The sequence below is a fragment of the Martes martes genome (assembly GCF_963455335.1).
Source record: "Martes martes genome assembly, chromosome: 18".
Lineage (NCBI taxonomy): Eukaryota > Metazoa > Chordata > Mammalia > Carnivora > Mustelidae > Martes > Martes martes.
Window position 1 is genome coordinate 335,702 of NC_137906.1, and position 20,773 is coordinate 356,474.

The following is a 20,773-nucleotide window of genomic DNA, read 5'->3' on the forward strand; positions in this document are numbered from 1 at the left end:
CCATTTCAGAACTGACTGCAAAGCTAGAGTAATCAAGACCGTGTGGTACGAGCATAAGAACAGGCATGCAGATCAATGGAATAGAAGTACAAGTTCAGAAGGAAACTCACATACGTGAGTCATTAGCTTTCAGTCCATGCACCAAGTCATTTCAGTGGGGACAGATAGCCTTTCAACAAAGGGTGCTGAATCAACTGAATATCTTTGCAAAAGGATAAATTTAGACCCCTATCTCACGTATATACCAAAATTAACCATAACACATCTTTCAGAAGAAAACATAGGAGAGAATCTTTGTGATCTAGGGTTATGCAAAGAGTTCTTAGATGTAACACCAAAACCACAGTGCCCACAAGAAAATGATAAATTATAACTCAACAGAATTAAAAACTTTTATAATTCAAAGGGCATCATTTTAATATTAAAAGGCAAGTAAGTCATAGACTGGGAGAAAATTTTACAAATCATATCTGATAAAGGACTTGTATCCACATATATAAAAAAGTCCTACAACTCAATAATAAGAAGACAAATAACCCAGTTAAAAATGGACAGAATTTGAATAGACAGTTCTCTAAAGATCCACAAACAGCCAAAAGATGTTCAGCATCATTAATCATAAGAGAAATGCAAATCAAAACCACAATAAGATACCATCTCACACCCTCTCTGAAGGCCGTTATCAATAGAACAGGAAATAACAAGTATTGTTGAAGATACAGAGAAATTGGGACTTTGTACATTGTCAGTAAGAATGTAAAATGTTGCAGCCACTAGGAAAAAACAGTACAACAGTTCTTCAAAACATTAAAAATAGGATTATCATATGATCTAGCAACCCTCCTTCTGGGTATATAATCAAAAGAATTCAAAGCAGCATTTCAAGGAGATGTCTTCACATTCATGTTCATTACAACGTTAGTCACAGTAGCCCAGAGGTGGAAGCCACCCAGATACCCATTGACAGATGAATGGATAAAGAAAATCTTACGGATACGTATAGAGGAATATTATGCAGCCTTTCAAAGAAGGAAATTCTGCCATGTGCTACAATATGATGAGCCTTGAGGACATTAAGCCAGTCATAAGAAGACAAATACTATATGATTCCACTAATATGAGTATCTAAAGTAGCCAAAATCACAGTAACGGAAAATGAATAGTTGCCAGGGTCCCGGTGAAGGGAACTTGGTATTTAGTGGGTATCGAGTTCAGTTTTGTATGATGAAGAAGTTCTGGAGATCTCTTGCCCAACAGTGTGAATGTACTTGATGCTACTGAACTGTGAAGTGGCTGAGATAAGTTTAATGTTACGTGTTTTTAATGATACAATAAATTAATAGTAAAAAATAATAATCATAAAATAAATGTTAAAAAATGTTTTTCAGTGGGCAAAGGATTTGAATAGACATTTCATCAAAGGAGATGTATAAATAAATGCTAATAAGCACATGAAAAGTGCCCAACCCTCTCAGTCGTTAGGGAAATGCAAAGTAACACCACAAGGAGATGAGACTCCACACATGTCCAGAGGGCTGTAGCTAAACGGACAGATAGCAACAGATGTTGGTGAGGTTGGGAATGCATTGGGGCCGTCATACATTGCTGGGGAGAATGTAAAATGGTGCAGGCACTTGGGAAAATAGGCAGTTACTCAAAATGTTAAACGTGGAATTACAATACGGCCCAGCAGTTCTGTTCCAAGAGAATGAAAGCATCCATATAGATTCATATACGTGATCATAACATCTCTCATAATAACCAAGTAGTGCAAACAACCTAAATGCCCGTCAGCAGAGGAACGGATAAACAAGCCGTGGTGGGTCCGCGTGGGATTCTACTCAGCAATGAAAAGGAGTGAACCACGGATAAGTGCTCAAAGTACACATGTACGAAATGTCCAGAAACGTCTAATCTATAGAGACGGAAGGATGAGTGGTTTCCTGGGGCTGAAGGTGGGAACAGAAAATGTTGCAGATGGGCACAAGGGATCCTAGCTTAAGTGGATTGTAGTGATGATTGCACAAGGCTGTAAGTTTACTTTTTTAAAAAAAGGTACTATACATCTAATTTAATTTTGTAGGTTATAAAATATACCTCAGTGAAGCTGCTAATGACACACCTCACTAAAGAGAATTTATACCATGAATCCAAGGATAATTCAAAATAAGGAAATTGATAGATACAACACAGTCAAGCGTGTAATTGGTGTGTGGCCTCTGCACCCCAGCCCACTGCCTCCGTGCCTCTGTTAGAGCACTTGTCAGCCCAGGAGCCGCTCCGCTTTCCAGTCCCTGACGCTGGCTACAAGGCCTGGCCCATCCTGGGCAGTTGGTAAATGTTTAACGGGCAGCGGAAACTCGTGGTTGCACGTGAAGCAAAGGTCCATTGCCAAACCTGTGAACAACCTGTGTGTCTGAGGGAAATGGATTACAGTAAATTCGTGCGGTAGAATCTTAGACGGTGGTGAACGTGAAACAGATTGGCAGATGCAGTAATATTGAAAAGCCAAGTTGAGGAGAAAGAGCTCGTTAGAGAATATGTGCAACATGTCGTCTTGTGGGTAAATTTTAAAATGATACAAGAGAGTTATATAAACGAGTTCTATGAAAAAGATATAATTACTGTTATGGATACACACACTTGAAGTAGAAATATAGAACCATGGACAGGAAGACGGTCTTCGAAAGAGGTAACTGCTTCCAAAAAGTGCTGACTAGTCGGGGGGCGGGGGGCAGAATGCAAAGGGAGCTTCGTCTGTTTCTGTGGTGGTCCTTTCTGTTCGAAAAGATCTGAAATGTATGAAAATGTCAAGTATTGATGTTTTAAAAATCTAGGTGGCCAGAGTGTTTTGATGGGCACAAATTAACAGTATAAAAATCATCTTAGTACATGTTCAGAGGTAAGATTCAACACCAGTTTTATTTTATTCATAACACTAACTTCTAATAAGAGACACTTTAAAAATTAGGAATAGAGAATATTTTCTTAAAATCACGGGTTGGCAGGCTTTTCTGTAAAGGACCAGTTAGTAAATATTTTAGGGTTTATGGACCATTCTGTGTCCAAAACAATTACTTCACTCTGCTGTGTGAAAGCAGCCAAGAATGACTTGTACATGGATGAGCATGGCTGTGTTCCAAGAAAACTTTTTTTTTTTAAAGATTTTATTTATTTATTTGACAGACAGAGATCACAAGCAGGCAGAGAGGCAGGCAGAGAGAGAGGAGGAAGCAGGCCCCCCGCTGAGCAGAGAGCCCGACGTGGGGCTCTATCCCAGGATCCTGAGATATGACCTGAGCTGAAGATAGAGGCTTAACCCACTGAGCCACCCAGGCACCCCCCAAGAAAACTTTATTTTTTTTTTAAGATTTTATTTATTTATTTGACAGACAGAGATCACAAGTAGGCAGAAGGGAGGGCAGAGAGAGAATGAGAGAAGGAAGCAGGCTCCCTACTGAGCAGAAAGCCCGATGTGGGGCTTGATCCCAGGACCCTGGGATCATGACCTGAGCTGAAGGCAGCAGCTTAACCCACTGAGCCACCCAGGTGCCCCCAAGAAAACTTTATTTATGGATGCTGAAATTTGAATGTCATGATTTTCATGTGTCATGAAATATTATTCTTTTGGTGAGTTTTTTTTTTCAAGCATTTAAAAAGGGAGAAATCAGGGGCACCTGGGTGGCTCAGTGGGTTAAGCCTCTGCCTTCAGCTCGGGTCATGATCTCAGGGTTCTGGGATCAAGCCCCATATCAGGCTCTCTGCTCAGCAGTGAGCCTGTTTCCCCCTCTCTCTCCCCCTCTCTGCCTCCCTCTCTGCCTACTTGAGATCTCTCTCTGTCAAATAAATAAATAAAATCTTTAAAAAATAAAAAGGTAGAAACCATTCTTAGGTTCTGGGCCATGAAAATAAGCCACAGAAGGTGGGATTTAGTCTGAGGGTCTGTTTGCCAGCCCTGATCTGAACGATAAAACTCTCCATTTCTTCCATCTTTTTTTTTTTTTAAGATTTTATTTATTTATTTGACAGACAGAGATCACAAGTAGGCAGAGAGGCAGGCAGAGAGAGAGGAGGAAGCAGGCTCCCTGCTGAGCAGAGAGCCCGATGCGGGGCTTGATCCCAGGACCCTGGAATCATGACCTGAGCCGAAGGCAGAGGCTTTAACCCACTGAGCCACCCAGGTGCCCCTGAACTGTCTAATTTCTAAGCTCTCGTCTAGCTCCAAAAAACGGTTCTGGATTTTTTTTTTTTAAGATTTTATTTTTAAGTAATCTCTATACCCAGCATGAGGCTTGAACCCAGAGATCGAGAGTCACATGCTCTTTAGCCTGAGCCAGCAGGGGCCCCTGTGATTCTTATTTCTAATAAATCTTTTCTTCTTGGGTCATCAAAGGGTACATAATGCAAGTTAGAAATTTTTTTTAATTTGAAAACTAAGACATACCTATTTAAATTGGATACCACTATTAGAGGCACCATTTTATTAAGGGATCTTTTTTAGGGAGGGGCCTTATAAACGTACTAATTTAGTTGCCCGCAGAATAGGATCATTCATTAGTTCTGTTTTTGCACATTACCAATTAAGACTTGCCCGCCGTGGACTTCACAAAGAAGCTGAGATGATTCTTCAGTTAAGCATTGATAAAGCCAGTTCAGCGTTCAATTTATCTTTTGGCACATAGGTAACTATTTAAGATGGTGATCTCCTCTTCAGTACATGCTTCTGATTATTACCAGGCTAAGGCAAGTATGTTTTCTTTGCCTCCTGTAACTGAATTAGAAAAATTCATACTAGAATGAATAATGCTGAATATTTATCACGATCGATGAAAGACAGTTTTTCCCTCTCTGAGCTAGAGTGCACATTAAAGTGATTTGCTTAATTTCAGTAATTTACCAATCAGATTTATAATTATTATGAAGCTGTTGATCATTTAATTCTGAATGTAAGGGTTAAAGAATTTAATATTATTTGGGGGTAGCCCATGGGGGCGCTAGCAAGAGATCCCTCCTTCACCACAGAAGAACATGAAAGCGTGGGTCCCGCTCAGAGTGGAGCTCATGGGGATGAGAGCGGAGATGCACAGATCAGTCTGGAGGATTCTGGCTGTATCGCTCCTGCCCTGGTTGCCCTTGCTTGGATCTGTACCCCAGCACTGTCTTGAGATGTTCTAATTCAGTTGCTGTGAAGTTTGCCTCCAGGACGAGAAAGTGCCAGTCAAGCCAGCTGAAATCTCTTGTCCCTCAAGAGTTCTGTCTCACGGTAGATGTGAGTAGATTAGAATCCTTGTTCTTACGGCTCCAGCTCCTTTAAATTAATTAGAACGAATCCATCTTCCCAAGTCCTGCCAACTCTGGTACCTTGAGGTGACAGACTTGAGGCCCAAACCTGGGCAGTGTTGCTGTAAATATGCCGGGTGGTCTGTGGTGTGGGGTCTCGGAGACACCCCGGCTATTTTCCAGGTGACTTCTGTGTATCACTTCAGGCCACTTCCTTCATTTTCAAGTTTGATTCCTGAAAACTGCTTTTGGAAACCATAATTTTTTAAAAAGCTTTTATTTATTTGCGAGAGAGAGCACGGATGCACACACTCGATCTAGGGGAGGGGCAGAGGGAAAGAGAGCAGCAGACTCCCAGCTGAGTGTGGAGCCTGATGAGGGACTTGATCCCAGGACCCCGAGTCCATATCAAGAGTGCGATGTTAACCGACTCAGCCACCCAGGTGCCCCTGTACATTTTTCTTAAAAACAATTTTAGGATTTCAGATGCATCATTACATAGATAAAGTAATGTGCAAATATGAAAGAAGGTGTTTAAGGAGCTGGGTTTTGCAGTAGGAAATCTTAAAAAGGAATGTTGAAGACAAGTGCCAGTTTTTAGCCAACTTAATCACAGTTCCATGTCATGCACATGGACACATGTATATACATGTTCTTCCATTGCCATTTGGTAATTTTCCTGATGGTTTTTTCTGATTTAAAAAAAAAGAAAAAGGCGGGGGGGGGTTCTGTTTCATTTTTTTATTGAAATAGGGTCGACACACATGTTAAAGTCGTTTCCGGCGACAACAGCGATTTGACAAGTCTGTACATTATGTTCTGCTTACCCCAAGCGTAGCTGCCATCTGTCACCATACGACAACACTGTGACAATACCACAAGGCAGCTTCCGTCTTGACAGTGATGCTGGATTGCCAGGAAGCGCCACGTTCACGGTTATTCAGTGTGTTTTCCAGAACCCTGGCCTGCAGCTGCTGCGAAGGGGTGCTCCCTTCATCTCCGTCTTAAAGCCCATTCTCCGGGGACGGTCCCTGTCTCCCTGAGAGACAGTAGCCTCGGCGTCTTGAGTGTCCCAGCATCCACGTTTCCCTCGCTTTCTCTCAGCGTGTTCTTGGAGAAGCAGTTCTTTCTAAGTTGATGGGTCCTATCCTCGGCCAATTTTCTCGACTATCGTATTCTCAAGCGCTGATTTGAAGAGTCATTAGTTACTGTCCACTCCCCCCCAAAATGACTGTTAAAGCTACAGAAAAGGACATTTGCACTTAGATACGTTATCCACATTAAAATAATCCTCAGTTGCATTTGACAGCTAAAAAGCACGTAGTCTGCCCAGGGTACCGCTCGCTCTGAGGGTGGAGAGAATCGGATTCTTCCAGCGTCCCCAGCTCAGCACCTGAACGTTGTCGTTTTTCCTCCCAGGGCTCGTGCGATTCGCTTCCGACAGGACGGTAGTGAGGCGGTGGGAGGATTCTTCTCTCAGATTGGGCAGCTGTACATGGTCCATCATCTTTGGGGTACGTAACTTTTTCCTTTGTGTTTGTGTTACTAGGATTTCGGAGTCCGTTAGCAAATCAGCTACACGAGGCAACACGGCACACCTCCCGTCAGTAGCTGTAGACGCTGCAGCAAGTTGAGACACAGAAAGTTCGGTGCTGGGCTGTCTAGAAGGAAAGAGGTCAGCAGTGAAAGGCCCGTAGGCTCGGGGCGCGTTAGAGGCCGACGTGAGAGGGGATGGTGGTGAGAGGAGCAAGAGAAGTGAGCCGCCGTGGGAGAGGGAGATGGTAAAGCTGCCGTCCCTTTCTAGACACTTGCGTGGCTCCTCACCGATTGTCCCACATTCCTTCCAGAGAGGCAGGTCCCCACGTGCTCACTCACCGCCCGCCTCGAGTCCGAGCCTGTCGTCCTGGAGGCCCTTCTGTCACCTTTCCCGTCCCTGCTCGCTTCGGTCTGGCATGATCTTTGGCATCTCTCAGGGCCTGACTCGGGTGTGCCCCTCGCCCCCCGGGGAGTGTCGCTCTCCTCCTGAGCCCCCAGAGCCCGGTGCCGCGTCGGTCGTCCCTTGCGGCTGTGTGTGTCTGTCCCCCTGCTAGGACAGGAGCCGGCGTGGTACGTCTGGGGCTCGTGTGTGTGTGTTCACTGTGGTCGAAGCGCCGGCCGGTGTAGGCCGTTAACCGTCGCGCTCTTGAGCTCGTCTCAGGTCTTAATCTCGGGGTGTGAGCTCAGCGCTCCACGGGCTGCACCCTGGGTGTGGGGCCCGCTTTTAAGAGGAAGGAAAAGCATCGCTCGGTTCTGGCCCATATTCATTAACTGAGGTATTGGCCTGGCCTGTCGGGTCCCCCCAAGGGCGGCGCCCTGCCCTGGCGGGTCTCACGAGGGAGGAGCCAGCGCGAGGACATGCCCCGCGGCCGGGTCTGTGATCGGTGACGAGGGGCGTGTATTCGGGGCGCCCCGGCACTGAGGGGGACGTACACTTGCGAGCGGTTGGGGCATCGGTAGGAGGCGAGCAGGAGCGCGACGTCAGGCCCTGAGGGCGTTGGCAGGTGAAGGCGAGAGGCAGGGCTCAGAGCCGTGACGGGAAGACAGGAGACGCTGACGAGGGGTCAGAGATGGAAGCGCAGGCGGCCGTGCGCGAGGAGAGCCGCGGGGACCTGCGTCGGGGCGGGGGCGCCTGCCCGCAGGTCTTCGGGCTCTGGGGGGAGACCCCCGTCCTCACCCGCACCCGGCACTGCTTCGACCAGGGCCTTCGCTCCGCTGCACACCCTGGGCCTCCCTGGCGGGTGCGCGAGTGGAAACGCTGCACGTGGGGCGCCCGGAGGCGCCGTCGGTCGAGAGTCCGCCTCCCGGTTGGGCTCAGGTTATGATCGCAGGGTCGTGAGATCGAACCCCGGACCGGCTCCGGCCTCTGCAGGGAGATTCCCCCCCCCCCGCCCCCACTCTGCCCTTCCCCCCACATGTGCTCTCGCTCCTGTCCTCCTCTCTCTCTCAAAAGTAAATAAATGAATAACATCTTTGAAAAAGAAAAGAAAAGAAATGGAAACCCTGGGCTTCATTTCCCAGCCCGCTGGGACAGGACCCCGCAGATATCAGAGTGTTGGGTGCGATAGACTCGGAACCAAATCTTTAATACCTGCCTTTAGAGAGTAACAGAAGGTAACCTCCGTGGGGTTGAGATCCGGGTGATGTCATTCTTACTGTTTCTTTTTAAGATTTTTCATAAAAAATTCATTTGACAGAGACCTAGAGAGCGATCACAAGCAGGCAGAGAGTCAGATGGGGAAGCAGGCTCCCCGCGGAGCGGAGAGCCCGACGCGGGGCTCGATCCCAGGACCCCGGGATCACGACCTGAGCCGGAGGCAGAGGCTTTAACCCACGGAGCCACCAGGCGCCCCTATTATTACTATTTTTTTAAAACAGTACGTGGTATGTCTCGAGGGAAAAAACTGAAGAGTCAGCCCTGTTCCCCTGTCACTTCCCCCTCAGCCTTGGCGCCCACACCCCGTCCCAGAGGTCCCCTGCGAGCACGGGGACTCCGCTCAGGTCACGGTCCACGGTGTGTCTGGGCACTCCCAGGCGAAGGAGTGGACAGGCAGGCACCAGGGCGTCACAGACCCTTCACTGCCCCGCGGGAAGGGCTCGAGGGTTCCCGGAGCAGCACTCGAGGAGGAGGAGCCCGCAAGGTGGGCCGGGCGCCGCGGTGCGCGGGCTTTGGAGAGCGGCCGGATGGGACCGAGGCGGTGCCTTTCTCCGCCTGCCTCCGTTGTCCCACCGCCCGCTCCCGGCTCCGTCGGAGAAAGGACGGGGCTATGCGGAACTGAATTCTCAGTTGCCCGCCCGCAGACCTGGCCCTCCCCGTGCCGCACTTTGCGGAGAACCGCACGGCCCCGGCCCCTCCGGCCCCTCCGGCCCCTCCTCTGGCGTCCTTACAGCCGCGCGCCCGGCGAGCTGGGACTCAGACCGGTAAGAACCCGCGGCCGGCGGGGCACCGCCCCCGCTCACCCTTGAGCACGGCCGGCTCCGAAGCAGACGCTCCGCAGCCCTGCGGCCCTTCCTCCGACCCGCGCGCCGCGCGCCGCCCCTCCCGCACCCCGCGCCTCGCCGCACCCGCTTGCGCACCACCCGCCCGGCCGGGGGCCCCTCCCTCAGCGGTGCGTCGGCGCCCGAGGGCCTCCCACCTTCAAAAGCCTCCCCAGCAAAAACACAGTAATAACATCAAAGCCTCCCCAAATCCAGATGTGCACAGACTGATGAACAGAGAAGCAAGATGTGGTGTGTCCGTGTTTCTCCGTCCGGAGGGAGCGAAGTGCCGGTCCACACTGCAACACAGATAACCCTGGAAAACATTAAATTCCCCTCTACGAGGTGTCTAGGAGAGGCGCATTCATAGAGACAGTGCAGAGTAGAGGTTACCAGGGGCTGGGGGCAGGGAGAATGCGGAGTTCGTGTTCAGTGGGTACAGTTCTAATTTGCGATGGTGAAAAGTTTTAGAGACGATAGTAATGAAAGGGGGACAGTTGTGAATGTATTTAACGCCACTGAATTGTACATTTTAAAATAGTTAAAAGTTAATTTTGCTGGGCCCCTGGGTGGCTCCGTCGGTTAAGCTTCTGCTCAGGTCATGATCCCAGGGTCCCAGGATAGAGCCCCGCATCGGGCTCCCCACTCAGCAGGGAGCCTGCTTCTCCCTCTGCCCTTGCCCCTGCCCACCTCATGCTCACTCTGTCCCTCTCAAATAAATAAATCTTTTTAAATAAAAGTTAACTGCGCTGTGCATATTTTACCATAATAAACATTTTAATTAAGACAATTAAAAATTTGAAATGAAAAAATAAGAACACAGCCGTCCCCAACCTGTGTTCTCTGCAAGGGGAGTGACCACTCGGTGCACTGGCCACGCGCCCGACCTCAGCTGGGATGTACTGCTTGTCCCGTTAGTGCCGTTTTGCTCTGGGTGGTGAAAGGTACAAGATTTGTTTTCCTTCTGTTTTTCAGCATCTTCAAAATTGCTTGGAATAAATGTATACTCTGTTACTAGTCGAGGGAAATTTTATCTTAGATGGTTAAACTCCTAGGCCTACAAGGGTAGGTCTTCTCCTCAGGAAAAGGAAATCCTGTGGAGAAAACTAGAAGCCCCGATTCTTATCCTCTGGTCTTCGCTGACACCCCCTGTCGCAGGGCCTCAGAGGTATTTCCCTGGTGAGTGGTTGGAAGGAGGTTCCCCAGGCTGGGAGTCAGAAATCAAGGCACCCGGATGCGATCCCCGAGTTGTACCACGTGACACCGAAGACCTGATGCCCTTGAGGCTCTCTCCACCCGGAGGAGCTTTCTCTTCTGTTCCTTCGACGACGCTCTTTTCGACCTTCCAGGGCGCCTGGTCAGATCACACCTCCCACAGCTCTCTCCGCTCCTCCCCGCCCTGTCCTCAAGGAGACGGCCGTGCCCTTTGCCTTTACTAGTCTCTTTACCCTCCGCGGCAGTGAACACAGTCCGTCACCCACATCGTGGTGTGCTTTGGAAGTGTTGAGCAAAATTGAATTGAACGTTATTTATCTGTAGTTTGACAGTTTCTGATTATGAATTTAACATGTTATTGAAGAAATTCACTTGGTTTGAAAGACAGGTCCTGGATCGACTAGATTGTCAAACTTAGAGAGCTGTTTTGCTTCTCAGGAGGCCTAAATAATTTTGCTCACAGTAACCAGCTTATAGTGATCTCAGCGTAGTGTCAAATCCCCAAAGTGGTCTCTTTGAGAAAACCAGCCGAGCAGCTGACCCAGTACTTGACGGACATACTAGTGGAATACGGGACATTTTCTTTGGTTTAAGCCTTGCTTCCATGTGGTTCTTTTTCAGCTTACAAGGATCTTCAGACCAGGGAAGATATACGGAATGCAGCGTGGCATAAACATGGCTGGGAAGAATTGGTATATTATACAGGTAATATTTTCATAAACATAAACTTGTTTTTCTTCTCATCTTAACTGTTTTATGTTCTTTCCCCCCAGGGCTAAGATGTACTTTTTTTTTTTAATAGTATATTGCTCTAGGACGGTGACTCATAAGTTGGGGGTGAATGGAGAATAGTCAGATTTTTCTTTAATAGTTACATGCCTTGTTTTCAGTAAGGAACTTTCATTCTTTCAAGTATGTGTGGGGGACGCCTGGCAGGCTCGGTCAGTGGAGTATGTGACTCTCGATCTCATAAGGTTGTGAGTTCAAGCCCCACTTTGGGTGTAGATATTATTTAAAAATAAAATCTTAAAAAAAGCAAGTGTGCATATTGTCTGGTACAGTTTTCAGATCCTTGTATGTTGTGAATTTTACATCATTCCCTTTTTTTGTACTTTTCAGTATTCTCTGAGTATTTATTACGCAATATTCTTCTGGGCTTTCCCTTTCTCATCAAAGTTATCTATTCCCCACAACACTATAATTTAGTACAGCAGTTAAAAGTAATTTGAAAATTAATTTGACATTTTGCACGGATAGCCACATACATAAATACTATGAAATCCTGGTGGCTTGATTTTTTATAAGAACGGTTGGGCTGAATACAACCCAGTAACGTGGACGTAGGTTATAAGTACCAATCACGTTGCATGTCAGGTCCCTTTAAGTCCATATACTACTAAGAAAATCAAAGAGTAATTTGTTCTAGAAAATAAGTGTTATCTTGTCTTTTGGTTCAAAACATCACGTAATTGTATGTGGATGATTTGCTTATTCTTAAACGTTCATTAGTTCCAAGAGGCGTAGTTTACTCAGCAGTCGGTTTCAGTGCTGTCTGTAGTTACATGCAGTATTACTTGGTTTTATATAACTTTATTTTAGCTCAGCGTTCTCAGCCTTTTGAGAAAGCATCACTTTTCTTACAATATGGACTTTCCTAAGTTCCTACAAATGAAACAGATCTCCAGACAGAATCCGCTTTAATTTTAAAAACATCTCCTGGGACATTAACTGATCTACCGTTAGCCTGTGTATTTCTCTCCCTGAGACCAGTCCTTTGTTCTCCGGTCTGTTCTGATTCCAAGCAGCACGTCGTCTTCTGAACATTCTCAGCAACCTGTTTGTTACTGTACATTGACCATAATCCGTTTAGAAAAGAACAAGCGTAATAATCTTGATCTTGTTTTCAGTCCCACTTATTCAGGAAATGGAATCCAGAATCATGATCCCACTGAAGACCTCACCCCTCCAGTAAACAGATTTTAGACGTGCCTACATAAAGTTATGTGACAAGTACTTGTCATAAATTAATTTTAATTGTATATCAAGTGAAAAAACACTGAAGTGTAAACTGCTGTATATAGCTTATGAGAGACCTCTTTTCTTTAAAATTTACATAATCACAAGAAAGGAAACTATTACATTTTGACTGTAACAGTGGAAACATCCCTATGTTTGTCGAATACACCTTATACTTCTAGCCACCCCTCTCCACCCTCTGGGAAAAGAGGGCCCAAATTAAAATTTGAATCCTCTCCAAATAGGAGCGTAACCATGAAAAAAAAAGCTAGCAACCTCTTTATTAAAAGCAAATCTGTTTTATAATTACAGATTTTTTTAGACAAATTTCTTGTATCAGGAAGAAATACACATTTTGTCATGTTACTCCAGCAGTTCTTCTGAGCCTCAGACTCGGAACAAATTAAGAGCATACCCAATACCTGGAAATGTTTTAATTCACTCTCCTTTTTAATGAGTTGGTGTAGTAAACGACATGTCATTACTAAGGTGGTAGTGGTTGCTAAGGTACATTTATTTAATCAGTAATTCAGTCTTCACAGAGTGTACTGTGATAGCTCTGTGTGAGAGGAAATAATGGCTTGAACCTGTGTATCATATGTGATTTTGAAATGAACATCTTGAAAAGCACTAATTTTTATTGGTAATATTTTTCTATAATAAAATGAGTAGCGCTAGGAAAAGAGGTTTTATTTTGTAAACAATCATTTGTGACCTCAGACATTCTGTAGTTAATATTTTAGTAAGCTCACAGCAGATACTTCCAAGATCATGTATGAGGGGTGGTGCATGTTGAGATTCAAGTTGGAATAAAGTGCATACTTTGTCAAGCTCTGTTTGATTTAGTTTTTCAATACAGTGTGCCTGTTTTGTGACTGTAATCATGTGAAAGTCCCGTTGCAGTGAAAAATTATGTCTGACCCCCAAATTAAAGAATTTATGTATAAAATAAAGTGTGAATAAATCTCATAGCAAATGTCAAACTTTTACATGTGAATGGTTTTCTCCAAGAACCTACAAAAATCAATTAAATCCTCTTGATTTTCACATATCACTTGTTTGCAATCTTTTTGTATGAACTTGTGCTGGAAATGACCCTGTCCCTCTTGAAATACGGCTTGTCCCTGTTGAGTGGGCACATGTTGAGTTTATGGAGCAAAATACTGAATAAGCTCCTCCCTAGCCACTTAGCCGTGTGTTCGAGGACCGGGTGCTGGTGTCCCAGGGCACCGCGTCTGGGGGACCGGGGCAGCCGGCAGAAGACCAGGCGCTCTTCCTTGACGAGGCACTTCCGGTCTCGGTGTTCAGCTCCCTGAATCCATAAAATGGGGAGGGGGATTCAGTGGCATGTAACAGCCCTTCGGCTCTGAATTGTTTAACTTCTCAGCGCCACGGGGAGCAGGAGAAGGAGAGGGGATGGGGAGCTCCGGCATAGAAGACCTGCGTCTTAGCAGTTCTACTGACTGGATGCTCAGAGCATGTTTATAGGATGTGAATCAAAGAATTATTTATATGAAACTGCTTTCTAAACTACATAAAGAGAAAGGATAGGATTAGTATTACTGGTGAATTACCTTTACTGGTGATCTAGCTATTCAGAACTGGGAAAAAATTGCGAGGAACGGAGGGAATTTTCACTTACAAACTGTATGGACTTGAAGTGAACCCTGCAGAAGTCTGGAATTTTCTGTCATTCACTGGGGTGTTAGGGTTCTCCAGAGAAACAGAACCAACAGAATACCTGAATAAGGTACACTTAAGAAGAGGCAGGAATTGGTTCGTGGCTATGGAAGTCAGGACGTCCCAGAACCTGCCATCTGCCAGCTAGAAAACCAGGAAATCCAGTGGTGCAGTTCTGTCCCACATGCAAAGGCCTGAGAATCAGGAGAGCTGATGGCTTAACTCCCAGTCCAAGCTCAGAGGCCCAGGAACCAGGATCTCCAGAGAGATCTTCTGAAAGCGGAAGATGAGCCCCCGGGCGCCAGCGGAGCGCGCACGTTTGCCCTGCCTTTGCCTTGTTCCGTTTGGGCCGCCAAAGGATCAGATGATGCCCCCTCCATCGAAGAGGATGCATATTTACTCATCCTGTCGAATCAAATGCTGACCTTCCAGGACACCCCTCACAGGCAGGCGCGCCCGCAGATGTTTTAGCAGCTACCTGGACATCCCTCGGGCAGTCGAGTTGACCGTCACACCTGAGCTCAGGTGGCGGACGGGCTGGATGAGGCTCCCTAAATTGCGTCATCACCCAACTCCCGATCCAGAGGCCAGTCGGTGTCCGGGGAGCACCGTGATGTCCAGATGCCAAACAGAATACGCAAGAATGATGTTTTCTTTTAGAAACTTTGCTTTTCTCCTTTTGTTTTGCTTTCTTAAAGGAGCTTTCTGTCCAGAAAGCACAGACGAATGAACCGACTGTAAAATGGAGCTCTTTCAGAATATACCCTACGCTAGGAAGAGGAATTTCTGTCCTAATTAAGTCATTGGGTTTCCCAAAGCAGCCTGCCTCACGCTAGGCTTTAGTCGTCATTCAGCAAATACTGAGTTTCTGTTATGTGCCAAGCATCAGACACAGGGAATAACATCATGAACAAAACACCCTCCCTGCCATTGTGAAGCTTACCGTGCAGTGAGGAGAGACGGGCAATTAAAATATAAGATACTGCAAGTTATCTTTCCCTCCCTTCCCCTGTGATCCTGTCTTGTTTCTCAAATACCTCGTATCAGTGAGATCATATGATAAACAAGATGAAGCCAGAGAGGGAGAGAAACTATGAGAGACTCTTAATCTCAGGAAACAAACTGAGGGTTGCTGGGGTGGAGGGGGTGGGAGGGATGGGGTGGCTGCGGGATGGACACGGGGGAGGGTATGTGCTATGGTGAAAGCTGACAAATCATGGACCTGTACGCCTGGAGCAAATAATACATTATATGTTACTGAAAAAAAATACTGTAAGTTACATGATATGGTAGAAGTTGATACATGCCATAGTGGGGCGAGGTAGAACAGGGTAATGGAGATCAGGAATCTAAGGGTGGGCTGGGAGAGGCAGTACACAGCATTGTCAGAGTTGGCCTCGCTGAAGAGCTGAGATCTACGCAAAAACTTGAAGGAGGTGACAGTGTTAGCAAGCGTTTAGAAGGGAATCCCACCATGCTGGGGGAATGGCTACGGCAGAGGCCCTGAGTCAGGGTCATTCCTGCATGCACCAGAGGGGTGGAGACCACTGGCTGAAACAGGAGGGACGGAGGACGTGATGGGAGAAGGCAGAGGTCACGGGGTTGGGTCAGTAGTGTCGGGAGCCACTGGAAGGACCTTGACTTCTACTTTGAGATGAGAGCCACTGGAAGGTACTGAGCAGGGGAAGGACAGATCTGACTTACATTTTAAATGGTGGCTTTGGGCGCCTGGGTGGCTCCGTGGGTTAAAGCCTCTGCCTTCGGCTCAGGTCGTGATCCCGGGGTCTTGGGATCGAGCCCCACATCGGGGTCTCTGCTCAGCGGCGAGCCTGCTTCCCCCTCTCCCTGCCTGCCTCTCTGACTACTTGTGATCTCTGTCAAATAAATAAATAAAATCTTAAATGGTGGCTTGGACCAGTGGGGTAGCAGTAGAAGTAGGCAGAATGGTGAAATTCTGAATATGTCTTGATGGCTGAGCCAAGATGATTTGAATGAAAGTATGAATGAAAGAAAAAATCAAGTGAATGAAGTCTTGGCCTCCACAACTCAGGACGGGGAAGGCTGTCGGTGGCGTGGGACAGCAGATCTGGGGAAGTGAAGTTCAGGAACTGTTTGGCTCATACAGAGTTTGAGCCGGTCTATACGGGCACAAGGTGGAGATACCAGGTAGGCGCGTGTGAATTCTGCAGTTCAGGAGAGCAGACTCGCCTGGAGACAGGCATGTGTGAACTCTCTGCATACAGAACTTAAAGTCTTACGGGGAGTGAGTGTACACAGAGAAGAGGGCCAGGTTAGTAAGGAGGAACCAGGAAGAGGGTGAAAAACCATCAGGGAAACAGGAAGAAACTGAAGGAAGTGGGATGTCATGAAAGCTAAGTGAACAACGTCCATCAGGGATGCGATCACCCATGTCAAATGCTGCTGCGAGGCGGGGTTAGGCGAGGCCTGAAAACGGAGCACTCGCTAAGTAGTACGGCAGTCACCTGGTGACTTTCAGGAACATCCTCTCATTATACTAATTCCAAATAATCACTTCATTTTGCCAACTCCTGCCCAATTTGCCAACTCCTTTTATAAAATGCCCACCGAAGAGCAAATTATATTATTTTGTCCTACTATGAATTTTCATTAGGAATATTCAAAACTTCCAAACTAGTTTTCCATCCATTGGGTGTAAGTCTGGTGAATATTACTTCCCCAAGCCCACTCATTTTAAATTATCATTCATGCGACATCATCCCTACTCCTTTTTAAAAGCCCTCTAGGGGGGCGCCTGGGTGGCTCAGTGGGTGAAGCCTCTGCCTTCGGCTCGGGTCATGATCCCAGGGTCCTGGGATCGAGCCCCGCATCTGGCTCTCCGCTCAGCGGGGAGCCTGCTTCCCCCTCTCTCTCTGCCTGCCTCTGTGCCTACTTGTGATCTCTGTCAAATAAATAAATAAAATCTTTGGAAAAAAATAATAATGTGCCTGATGGAGAGAAAGAAGGGAGGGGGAAGTAAGGGGAGAAAGGGAAGCTAGGAAGCGAGAAAGGCTGGAGACTGTCGGTTCCAGCTGGACAATACGCGAGGCTCTCGGAGGCAGCGCAGTGTCTTCGTGCATACTATTTTTTGAGGCAAACGCTCGCAATCCTTGGAAGTTATGATATGCCTGGGTAAAGTCAGTAAAAACAATTCCAAAGGAAAATAATAAACAAACATCAAGTAAGTTCAGAGGTGGAAACTGGTCAGCAAAGTCCTGCATGGGCCTCCATGTAGTGCTGACACTGGTACTTTCTGCAGAGTCCGTGACCACTGGAAAGGGCAGCACCTGCACATTTTGCAGATCAGGCGTCCGGCCCGGGGAGTAAAACCTCCTCGGCCGCAGGACACACGTTAACGCGGCGCTCCGAGGGCGCGTGTCAGCTTAGGGCCGTCGCGGCCCAGCGCACCGTGAACCCGGGGGGGGGGGGGGGTCGCCGGCTCCGCACGTGACCTCCGCCGGCGCCGACGCCCGCGCGCGGCCCTCGCGGGGAAGAGGTGGGCCGGGTGCGCGCCGCGGGCGCCGGGCGGGGACAGTCACGCGAGCGGCGCGGAGGGACCGTTGGTCCGGCCGCGCCCGCGCTTCCCGTGCGGACCCTGTCGAGTCGGAGGGTCGCAGAGGCGGGAGCCACGGCGCTCGCGCCACCCCGTGAGCCTCCGGCGCCTCCCGAGCCTCCCGCGCTCCTGCCCCGCGTCCCGAGCGCTCGGCCCGGCGCCTGGGAGCGGCAGCCGCGGCCCCGCAGCGTCGCGGAGGAACCGCGGTCCCGGGAGAAGCGGGAGGAGGCCCGCGGCGGCCCGAGAGGGGGCGGCGGTGGGAGGGAAGCGCCCGCGGCGCGCGGAAGCCCGAGGGACGGTTGCCCTTTCCCGCGCGGAAAACCGGTGGTTTCAGGACCCCGAGCCTCGCCTTCCGGTCCACGCGGCAGTGCGCGTCATCAGCACGAAACGTGACGTCACACAGGCAGGAAGCCGCGTCCCAACCAACGCCGTCCGCCCTCCCGGGCTTCCGGGACCGCGCGCAACCCCCGGCGCGGCCGGGGCCCCCAGGGCGGGGCAGACGGGCTGCTGCGGCCCCGCGGCGGCTGAGGGCCGGGGCCGGGGCTCGTGCAACGGGCACAGCCGGCTCCACGCGGGTACGCGGGTCCTGAGCCCGTCGGACGCCTCTGCGCCAAACCCCGGGCGCCCTCCCGCGCAGGCCCCCGCCCCGCAGCAGGAAGCGTCCGGGGCCGGAGCTCGGGGTCCCCCGCCCGCCGCCCGCCGCCCGCCGCCGGGGGCCGGGGCCGGGGCTCCTGCAGCGCGGGCCGCGAGGAGTCGCGCTCGGCCGAGCTCCGCCCCCCGGAGCCTCGCCCCGCCCCCGCCCCGGAGCCCCGGCCCAGCTCCCGGGCGAGCGGCCAGCCGTCTCCCCGCCCCGCGGCCGCCTCGCTGGTTGCGGTCTCCTCTAAACTCGCCAAACCGGTCACCGCGCTCCTCCCGCAACTTGGATTCAGAAGGAAATCCGACTCATCTGATTTGGTTATTTGGCTACACAACTACCTGAGTATTTGACCAAATTTGATTATTTGGTTAAATAATAAATTTTTCAAGTAAATTCCTGTATTAGACCCTTCTGGCCTTTTCCACCTAAGCATCCACTTAATGCCTCTCGCTGGACCTGGGCTGTACCCGCCCCCGTTTCTCTACCAGACACGGTATACAACCACTTACTCCGAAAGCACGTTCGAAATTCCTCTTTCCTCGCACTGCAAGAAGCAACACAGACCGGCTTCCAGCTCTTTCCAAGTCCTCTGTTAGGAAAGAATGGCTCACATCGGCTCTTCGGAGGTATTTCTTAACTCATTTAAGGCGAAACCCGTTTGGGATGAGTAAAATGTCTTTTTAGTTCTTTTACTTCATGTGATTATCAAATGCCTATCTTTTAAGGTCACTGCTTTTGTTTAAGGCTCCATTTTTTTAAGCCTTTGTAACATCCCTGATAGGCCTAATTCCAAGAGCTAATGAAGCGTCTCTAGCTCCCGGGCCCAGTGTGAGGGTTGGCCCGGGTCGTGTGGTGACCAGCACTGCGCCCTGTGATCAGGGTGGGGTCTCCCAACTTCTTGGTCCCTTGCCTGGAGGCTGTTTCTACTCCAACTCTGAAAGTACCTGAAATATTTGATATTTAAATACACCACAGGCAGAAAGTGACAATGCCACCAATCTGTACTGATACATGATAAATTTTTATTTACCTACCAAAGGGAAAACCAACATTCACATAAGCTGCCTACCCCGTATTTCCAATAGGGAAGGTGTTTCATTTACTATCCACCTTTATAACGTTTCAAATAAAATATAGATAGGAAAATACATAAAGAATTCAGATTATAAAACTCTCCAGGTAATTAATGGTCATACTAATGTTGGGACTGTAGTTAAAAAGGAGCAATTTTCTGTAGTCTACTTGGAAGTACAGATAATCAGTACCAAATCTATACATCATTGTAATAAGCAACTGTAAGCAAATGGTATCAAACTGTATAACTCTTAAAAATTAACCTAAATTTGTTACGAACTGTATAAAAATTGATGTTATTCTTCCAGTTCTCCCAAAAGCTCTACAAAATCAGTGATGTACCATTCTGCATTGTCTTTTACTTGTTGTCTGATCACATTTCCTCCAAATCCAATGAAAACATCCTAAGAGGGGAAAAAAGGGGGAAAGAGTTAAAAAAAAAAAAAAAGATACACCCTGAGGCAGTAAGTGTTCTTTGAAAGAACAAACTGTTTGTGCAAAGAGAGGTAAAGCCAAGCCTCCAAGGGGTGGCTTCTTGCCTCCCCTGTCCCAAGAATGAATGAGTCCGAGCACCTCTACCGCAAATCCACTCAGGCCCAGGCCACTGCAGCCTTCCGGGAGAATTCAAGCCCCCTTAACAGCAGCACAATTGCTTACAAAGATAAAATCCCCTGAGTTCTAAACTGGACGCAGGTACAGGCAGGCCGGGCAATCTCAAAGAGGGAGGATGAGAGAGAAGCCTGGGGTGCAGGTGAAGTCCCACTGGCCCTAGAATCGGGACCAGAGCAGGCATCTCCTGACAGGGGCCCTCTGTGAGCCTGACGGACCTCCCTCCCAGGGAGGGTGTTCTTCTGGGCTGAAGGAGATGACAGCCCCAGGATCTGGGCAACACTCCACTTTCCATCATTAAATTTAATATTACATCTATGTTGTTTCCTTCGTATCTACCAAGCGATACCTTCTTATAGTCAATGGTCTTTTAAAGCGGTACTTTCTCTTTTTCTGCCAGGGTACAGGCACATTGTACCCGATTTGGACACTGAAATTTCTTTTACTTGCCTTTTCATTTTTGTTTTCAGACCACACGAGGGGAAAACAGCGAGATCCTGACCTTCCAGGTAAATTGAGCCTCCTGAGCTCCCTGCCTCCTCGGCAGGCCTTTCTGCAGGCCGGCACCGACCCAGCTGTCCCAGCGCTGTCGCCTTCCTTCTCTGTCCACAAGCCTGTCAGCGCTCCCCACGACCTCGGGGTAACCCCCGAGTGCCTGATACATTCTTCAGCAGCTG

At 48.4% G+C, this 20,773-nt stretch overlaps 3 protein-coding genes across 10 annotated transcripts in view; 1 reads left to right on the forward strand and 2 right to left on the reverse strand.

Annotated features, from left to right (window-relative positions):
- The window catches only part of NIPSNAP2 (nipsnap homolog 2), a 33,936-nt gene extending 20,360 nt beyond the window's left edge, over positions 1–13,576 (forward strand). The window contains exons 8-10 of one of the 3 annotated variants that reach the window (XM_080831105.1): positions 6,700–6,794; positions 11,131–11,214; positions 12,417–13,576. In XM_080831105.1, the coding sequence (XP_080687231.1) occupies positions 6,700–6,794; positions 11,131–11,214; positions 12,417–12,481 (244 nt within the window). In that variant the 3' untranslated portion in view covers positions 12,482–13,576. Of the gene's footprint in view, positions 1–6,699; positions 6,795–6,829; positions 6,956–11,130; positions 11,215–12,416 lie in introns of those variants that run through there. The other 2 variants (XM_080831107.1, XM_080831106.1) reach the window with 2 other exon arrangements.
- SEPTIN14 (septin 14) overlaps positions 1–20,773 on the reverse strand; it is a gene marked incomplete at both ends in the record, with an annotated part of 375,063 nt that overhangs the window by 233,559 nt on the left and 120,731 nt on the right. The gene's annotated exons all lie outside the window — the stretch shown is intronic.
- Positions 19,416–20,773, reverse strand: part of PSPH (phosphoserine phosphatase) — a 42,075-nt gene continuing 40,717 nt past the window's right edge. For all 6 annotated transcript variants that reach the window (XM_080830911.1, XM_080830914.1, XM_080830912.1 and 3 more), the window contains one exon: positions 19,416–19,891. In XM_080830911.1, coding sequence (XP_080687037.1) covers positions 19,784–19,891 — 108 coding nt within the window. In that variant the 3' untranslated portion in view covers positions 19,416–19,783. The remainder of the gene's footprint in view (positions 19,892–20,773) is intronic.